This window comes from Triticum aestivum, chromosome 1B (assembly GCF_018294505.1).
Source record: "Triticum aestivum cultivar Chinese Spring chromosome 1B, IWGSC CS RefSeq v2.1, whole genome shotgun sequence".
Lineage (NCBI taxonomy): Eukaryota > Viridiplantae > Streptophyta > Magnoliopsida > Poales > Poaceae > Triticum > Triticum aestivum.
In genome coordinates this window covers 441,028,188-441,036,164 of record NC_057795.1, presented here as the reverse complement: position 1 = coordinate 441,036,164, position 7,977 = coordinate 441,028,188, and the positions used below count along the sequence as shown (strand labels likewise).

General features: G+C 47.5%; 1 protein-coding gene across 1 annotated transcript; it reads right to left on the bottom strand.

The window, feature by feature from the left end:
• Positions 1–2,473: 2,473 nt before the first annotated feature.
• LOC123092390 (protein FLX-like 3) lies at positions 2,474–6,604 on the bottom strand. The gene is made up of 4 exons (XM_044514163.1): positions 6,082–6,604; positions 3,500–4,028; positions 3,202–3,335; positions 2,474–3,124 (listed from the first exon to the last, which is right to left on the bottom strand). Exons 2-4 carry the CDS (start codon positions 4,018–4,020, stop codon positions 2,982–2,984), a joined length of 798 nt encoding a protein of 265 aa, XP_044370098.1. The 5' UTR covers positions 4,021–4,028; positions 6,082–6,604; the 3' UTR covers positions 2,474–2,981.
• Between the last annotated feature and the right edge of the window lie 1,373 nt (positions 6,605–7,977).

Below are 7,977 nucleotides of genomic sequence, written 5' to 3'. Positions count from 1 at the left end.
GCGAGCACCGTCCCTCATCTGCTGCCGTCCACCACGAGGGCCGGCCAATGCGGTGCTGGCCTTTCCTACTCCGCCACCGATTTCGGGCCTTGTGCTCCTGGGCTCGGCGCCGGCGTCGTCCATGGAGTCGTCGCTTCTTGGGACCCCATTGGGCAGGGGGGTTTTCTTGACCCCCATCCAAGGGTTTTCTCCTGTCGGCGCGCCGTCCTCCTCGACCTCCGGCGTGGCCATGAGCACGGGGCCGATGCCGCAGCCCGTCGCTAGGGCCGACTCCTCCTCTGGTCCACCAGCTCTCTCCTTCCTGCCAGGGTTTTCACCCCGACCTCGGTTCGCTGCGGCTACGCAAACTCCAGTGAGTCAAACCCCCTAATGCTTGCTCGTAGATGTAGATTAGGGGTTTATTTCTTAGGCATGTGCTAGTAGTTAGTGGATTAGATAGGATTCGAGTAGATCCGATTGGATGCGATCCCAATCGAATCCAATCCGACCGATCTGTTCTTGTGTGCTACAGTGTGTGTCCTAGGATAATGTTCTTTCCTAGGAACTGTGTTCATGCTAGTATATGTGTTCATGCTAGAATCCCCAATGCTAGTGTGCTTTGCTAGGATCTGTGTTCATGGTAGGGTCTTGCTAGGATCTGTGTTCATGTTCATATTCATGTTCAAGTTAGGATCATGTTCATATTGTTGTTCATGTTGCATGCTCTAGATTGTTATACATGTTGAAGCTAGGGTTTGTGTTGCATGCTCTAGATTGTTATACATGCATGTAGTAGGACCATTTTAGGATGCTGCCAAATGTGCATGGGTGCACATGGGTGCTATTGATGAGTGGCACTTGTTGTTACTCTTTTTAGATGTTTCCATGCTTAGGATAGTGCAGTGATGAGTGACAGTTGCAGAAAACCAGATGCCACTGATCAGTGGCACTTGCTATTGGGCAAGTACCCTGATCAGTGGCACTTGCTATTGGCAAGTACCCTGATCAGTGGCACTAATCAGTGGCATTTGCCCAAGGGCAAGTGCCATTGATAAGTGGCATTTGGCAAAGAGTTTGTGCACTGATTAGTGGCATTTGCTCTTGGGAAAATATCTCTGATCAGTTTCATTTGCTATAGTCCTAGTGCAACTAATCGGTGGCATTTGATAAGTGGCATTTGGCAGAGAACTAATACTTGTCATCTTACCTGATAAGATATTGAAGAGTGACTGAGATGTGGTGGGTGGAGGAGCTCAGGTGGTGGCCGGAGCTGAGCGCGCCGAGGATTTCATCCCCACGAACAGGTGGCTCAGGGCGGTGGACCTGCCTGGCAGGATCGCCTTCATGAGCCTGCCTTGTTCAAGGGGACGATCTCCGAGGCAGGGCCATGAGGAGGGGGCCCGGGAGCCGTTGCGCTTCTACCAGCAGATCAAGGACAATGAGGATCTCGCCATGCTCGTCGTCCCTCGCAAGTTCGTGGAGGTGATGAACACCTGGCTGGTCACCAAGCAGCTCCCGCGCGTGGTCAGGCTGTCGGCAAACAAGTGGTGCGTGTTCTAGGTGCAGGTCCAAAACTTCGAGGGGCACATGGTGCTTGGCCAGGGCTGGAACTACTTCTGCCGCCGCCACCGAATCATCCCCGGTGACCCCGTCGTTGTGTGCATCTCATGACTCGGATTGGAGGTTCGGATCTACAACCATGACTCCTCGGTCATGTGCAGGTTTCGTTGCAGCAGGCACAACTGCGTTGGTGACATTGAGCATGTTATGTAGTTAAGTAAGGTGTTAGTGTTGAACTTTTATGGTGTGTGGCTAGACTTATGGTACTTGTGCTGGGAACTTGTTCATATTTTGGCCAGGAGCAGCACCCTGACGTGGAGCAGGGAAAGAGAATGCCCATGCTGTTAATCTTAAGTAGTTTACTGTCATTTCCTTGCTTGCTTTGTTGGATTTCATTTGGTTGCTTGCTTTGTTTGATCTCATATGTGCTTGCTGTTGTGTTGATCATGTGGTGGTAAGGCCACCACATTTGAATGGGGTGAGCAAAACACAAACAAACGCTGTTTGCAACCAAACAGCTGAAATTTGCATCTGCTCACACCCTAAACACAAAAACGACAACCAAGCAGCAGGAGGGTAAATGCCCCTCCATGCGATGCAGGCAACCAAACATGTTGCATCTGCTGCATATGAGGCTACATTTCAAGAACTAGGTTGGCTGGAGATGGACATGCAATGCAGCTACTGTTGCAAACTGGAACCAAACACGCCCATAATGTTGGTCTGCACTACTTCCGTTGGAAGTTTATATGGGTTCGTGTTCTGGTTCAAGTTTGACGATCAATTCGACCAATAAAACATGAGTTATGTACCACAAAAATGCCTAATGGAAACATTTTTATAACACATGACATTCATAGTTCGGTCAAAATGGTCAATTAAAAATCATGAAATACGAAAATGGCATGTAATTTGTGATGGCTGGAGTACCACTCAAAATAAAATAAAATTCAAAAATAAGACGGGACATGACGAAGGGGGTTGCTGTTATTCTTTTCACCACCTTCAACATGAGCAAAGCAGCAATGCAGGAAGCACGACTAGGCATCAGTCCTCATTTTTGGCAGATGATAATATTTCACCTCATGCAATCGAAGCTTGCAAGAGCTCGACCCAAACCAAAAGAGTAGCAACCGCATCAAATGGTCACGAAAGAGCAATCTGCCTTCAGAAGGCTTGACACCCTGTTGCAATTTTCTAGAGTTCAAATTATATATTCCCTTCTATGATGTGATCAATTGCCTTCTACAACGGTTATGATTTTCTGAAGAATGGTGCAACATAAGCAGCGCTGGTACAATGGTGTGGCATTTGCCAACAAAGCTATAGCAACACTCAAATCCGCCACGAAAACACCAGTCACCACAAGTTTCAGTGCTAAGGTAGGAACTTTGTCGCAAGTACTGACGGAGATGAACTCTGACAAGGATCAAAAACCCAAATCATGGATGCGGATAGCCAGGGGGGTCCCATGGTCCAGCACCGTAGTGTTTCTCTCTGTAAGAATAGCCGCTGTCGTAGATGTCTTGCAAGCCCATCCCAGGAGTTGTCATAGGTGGTCTGTAAGCTCCATGGCCGCTGAAACCTAAAATTATAAGTATGATATAGGTTAATCACAACAGATTTCGATGACTTGGATGCAAGTGAGGAAACAAAACCTACTAGGTGGCCTTCTCTTCTCAATCTCAGCCCTAAGCTTCTCAGACTCCTGAGCCATAGTTACAAGATCCTTCTCCACTGCCTGCACCTGTGCCATCAGCTCTGCCTTTGCATTCTTTTCATAATCAAGAGCGGCCCTGCAGTGATATTAATAATTAGCTACTCTTACACTAAAGTAAGGGGGGGGGGGGGGGATCAAAATACAAAATTAAATTCCTCATCTGAGCCACCAACTTAGATTGACAAAAAACAGCATGCTGCATCTACTAAACCAGAAACGCAAACCAGAATGGTTCAATACCTGGCACGAATTAGTTCCTGTCGCAGACCATCTCGTTCAGCTACCATGGCAGGTATGCGCTGCTTTTCAGAGTTCCGATGCTCAACCTCCTTCGTTAGACCCTGCACCTTTTCAGTCAACTCTTGCCTCAAAGACTGCAGCATGCCTGCTTCAGATCGTAGCTGCAAGGCATCTTGCCTATGGGGTTCTAAAGAGCGTAGCTCAGCTTCCAGCTTCAGATTCCTCTGAGTCAGCTCCCTCGATTCAAGTTCTTTCTCTGCACGGAGCTTAGGTATAGCCTGACTCGAGGAATAGAGATCTTCTTTCAAATGAGACATTCCTTGCCTGAGTCCAACAATTTCATCCACCAGATGTTGGTTGTCATCACGGATTCTGCGTATCTCATCACGGCGGCTAGACAGCTCTCCCTCGAAGCGACGTGGTGAGATAGACCTTTCTCGTGCAAGTCGAGGAGGAGGACCATCACGAAATCCTCGTGGTTCCTCATAGTACTGGCGACTTATGCGGCGCTTCCCTGCCATTTATAGCCCTGTAAAGAATAACCGGAATGTTAAGACAAGAGAATAAGAAACTCACGTGTCAGAAATGACTTTCAGAACCACATAAGTGGTTGGTTTCCTCATTGTTTTGTTTGGTGATTGTTGAAACATGACGTGTACCACTATGTATTAGTCCTATATTTGTTTCCTGATTTATTTATTTATTCCAAAAAGAACATGGGACACACAAGTGCGTTAAACAACTGACACACACAGTCGCTCAGTCAGCGCCTATCTCAGTTTCAAATTGTGAATCGTTGTCAACTTGGTAGTAAGATTGCCATTAACTTCATTGATATTTTAGCATCTACGTACAAGACAGTTAGCCTTTGCCTATGAAGAATGCATCGTTAGCAAACATTTAAGGAAACATAACCTTCATTGCACACAACCTCAGAAGACAGCATTGATTACTTCTTTTGAGCTTAAGAATCTCCAGAAACAGGATTATGGATTGCGGTGGAAATAAGCTCTAGTAGGGGGGAGCTCTGAAAAACTATTTTTCATTTTCTTTTCGGCTTACAGAATTCAGGCTTCTTTTCTGTGTTAACTAATGTAAAGTCTACAATGTCCCTGAACTTTAATCACATCCTTTTGTTAGATAATTTCGTTTTTTCCATTATTTAACCGCAGAAGCAAAAAAATTTAAAATTTCAGCATAACAGAACTTCAGTTGTGTCCTATTTTGACGTAAGCAATAAGTTGCACGCATCACACATGCTTTTCGATTGCACAATAGGCTGCATTAATATACATGCATTAGCAGTCATATGCGAATCAGATACATCACATGGCAGTGATGGCACATCCCCCAAACTCAAATTCAGATGACTTCAAACTATAATTAAATGAACGAATGCAAAAAAAGGTAGATGACAGCCATTCTTGTAAGTTCTAACAAAAATAGCTTAACTTGAGCATGAGTATGATTCCCAGGTATAAAAACAATCATGTAATGCTATAAAGGAGAAACATGCCCTCGACCAACTTTTTCCTGCGGTCGAGCTGGTCGGCAGTGAGCTGGAGGCCAAGGTCGAGCTAAGCAGCACCTAACTGGAGGTGGAGGACGAGCTGGAAAGCGGCAACACATGGGTCGACGTCGAGCTAGCCTGTAGCTAGACGAGGTGGATGCATTTGGCAGCGTCGATCTCCTAGCGTAGGAGACCCGTGATGTTGTGAGAGAACAACGAGATAACCATGCAGGGTTGGGTTTGGGAACAGGGAGGCACGCGGTGGCATACAGAGCCACGGAGGTAATTTCCTTGTAACTCGGAGGGCATTTCTGAAATTGATGAGGCGAGAAGCTCGGAAGACTGGGTCCGAGCAGTTTCCTGGTTTCAACAATTTTCTGGGTGGTGGGAAAAATATTCTCTAATGATAAGAGGCTCTGCATTTGGGGGTTTTAGCTCTCTTGGCAAAGCCCCAAAACAAGTGACCCTAATACATAATTATCACAGCATCGCAAGAGCAGATTGCTAAAGAACATCAACCAGTTATCACAACAAAGCAATACACATGATTAGCATTGGTTATCAGTTTATCACCAAACCACTATGATTCTCTAAAGATATCAAAAACCACATGGAGTTCTCTTATCACAACAAAAACAGGCTTTTCCTTGCATGCTGGCATATTTGGCTAATCCACAATGCCAAGATCTACAAACATATTCAGGCGTCTTTCACAACCTCGCATTGCAATTTTGTCCATGCCATATCTCTCGTGGTGCATAGGGCTAAGCCTAGGTTTATAGACAGGTTGCTCAGGTGGATTGCTTTTCTCCCACCTTAGATTAGTCTATGATCCTTGTATGTTCTGGCCTTGTTGATCTCTGTACATGTTTTCTCTATAACATAAAGTTAAGGTTGTGGACTGCAACAGCCCGACCGCTACAAGATATCAAACATATCAAGCCTAGAGTGCACATTTATTTACTTTCTTGCAGAACCTTAATTATCGCTGAACAAAAACTACTTGTACTATTTACCATCAACCAAATTGATACAGAGCGTAGCACTGCATCATCACAAAACAGCAACTTACGCTATATCTGCCGTAGGGAGAGTAGTATGACAGCCAGCAGAATCCGAGCTTAGTCGATCTCCTGTAGCGAGACGCCGGTGGCTGTGGCACCCCCAGCGGCAACGTCACGTCACCAGCGGCTGTCGGTGGAGGATCAGAGGGGAGGAGCAGTCGGTGAGCGGTGGCTACCGGCGATGGCGAGTAGAGGCGAGCAGGGGAAGCCACGCACGCCCTGCGATGGAGCGGCGGAGGACCGCGGAGTGGCAGAAACGGCGGCGGCCGGAAGCCGCGCCAGGGCGCGGGCGCGGCGGCGGGGGTCCGGACAGGGACGGGCGCACCTGGCAGTCGGGTCGGGTTTGGTCGGGTGAACCTCTACCAGACCCATGCCCGATCAGACTATCGGGTCATACCCACACCCACGACCCTGCCCATGGGTCTGAACTTAAACCCACGCCCGAATCCATCGGGTAGCACGACCCTATCAGGCATCCATCGGGTCTGACAATACGTATTTTGTTTACTTAGTCGATGTACAATTTGCATTGTGCAGATCGCATGGAGTGGACGAGGCACCGATCCAATAATCTTTCTTGTATAGGCAAACTTCCCCTTCCCATGCGCTCCCGTAGGCGAGGTGGTACTAATGCATATGTGCGCCGCTGTGTAATGCAGCCTGCATCCGTCGATTTTGCTTGCATGGGCCAGGCTGAAGCTAGAATTGGGCCATACCAAGCGTGTGAATGAGAAGTGAGAAGAGACCTAGTGATGGATTTGCTCCCGTAGTTGTGCCTCGTTCTTTTTTAATGACCATTGCTAGTGAGGCGCGACTAAAAACATCAGATATAATGGAGAATAAATTAATTATTTAATTATTAGTATTAATCGGGTGACCCATCGGGTAACCCACGGGCATAAACTTGAACCCATACCCTACCCACGACTAATCGGGTTACCCATGGGTAAGACCCATGGGTGAGGTCGACAACCCATACCCTACCCATTCGGGTCGGGTGCCCATGGGCGGGTGAACCCATGGGTCGGATTGCCGGGTTGAGCGCAGAGTATGAGAGAGAGAGAAACGCCCCACTTTACAAGGGGTTAGATGATTTGCCCCAGGGTTGTCCCAATGACCAGTGGACTCGGCCCCACCCGACAGCCTCTAGGGGGGCAAATTATCTAAGTGGGAAGTAAAGTGGGGCAAAAGATACAATTTTCCGAGAAACATGTTGGGGGCTGTACTCGGCTTGTTTTGTGGCTAGGCATGTGAGCTGGCCGAGCCGAGCTCGAGCTCAGAGCGACCCGAGCTCAAGGCTCGCTTTCCTTTCTGTTCTCGTTTTCTTTAAAGTTGAGTCAGGCTCGGCTCGATTTTCAGGACCGGGGCCAAACAGAGCCACCGCCCGTTCAGCTCGGCTCGATTCTAAAGCCAACTCCAATGGGATCACCCATATCGATTGTACGTAAATGTTCGGGGTGGTAAGAACACTCTTAGCCATCTAAGAGCATATACAGTCGGATTCGGCAAATCAAAACCCTTTAAATGTCCGTGGATGCACCCAACAGTAACCGGTCACGTCTCAAATTTCCTTCTCTGCACCTGATTCTCTCATATTTCATCCCCTAATCCATACAAAATCAATGAAAAATGACAAGGTGATGATGAACATTATCCACAATAAAGGCAAGAACGAAGATGGACAAGTGCATGACTCACAACCAAAGCAAGAGTCGCCACTGGGCACCCAGCTGTCGGACGCTCAGCAGGTGTACACTAAGCAGCCATACTTTGAGCAGACAATGACTGGCCGCCGGGTGTCGGTCTAAAGAATAAGAGAGGAGCCGCCTATTCGAACAAGGAAGATGAATTGATCTATGAAGCATGGTTGGTCACTAGAATGGATCTATTTCATGGTGCGGAGG

Coding starts and splice junctions, on each gene's coding strand:
- LOC123092390 (XM_044514163.1), bottom strand. CDS start 4,020: ATGGCAGGGAAGCGCCGCATAAGTCGCCAGTACTATGAGGAACCACGA. Junction 3,336..3,499: donor CAGGAACTAATTCGTGCCAG/GTATTGAACCAT, acceptor ATATCACTGCAG/GGCCGCTCTTGATTATGAAA. Junction 3,125..3,201: donor TGAGAAGAGAAGGCCACCTA/GTAGGTTTTGTT, acceptor TTATAATTTTAG/GTTTCAGCGGCCATGGAGCT.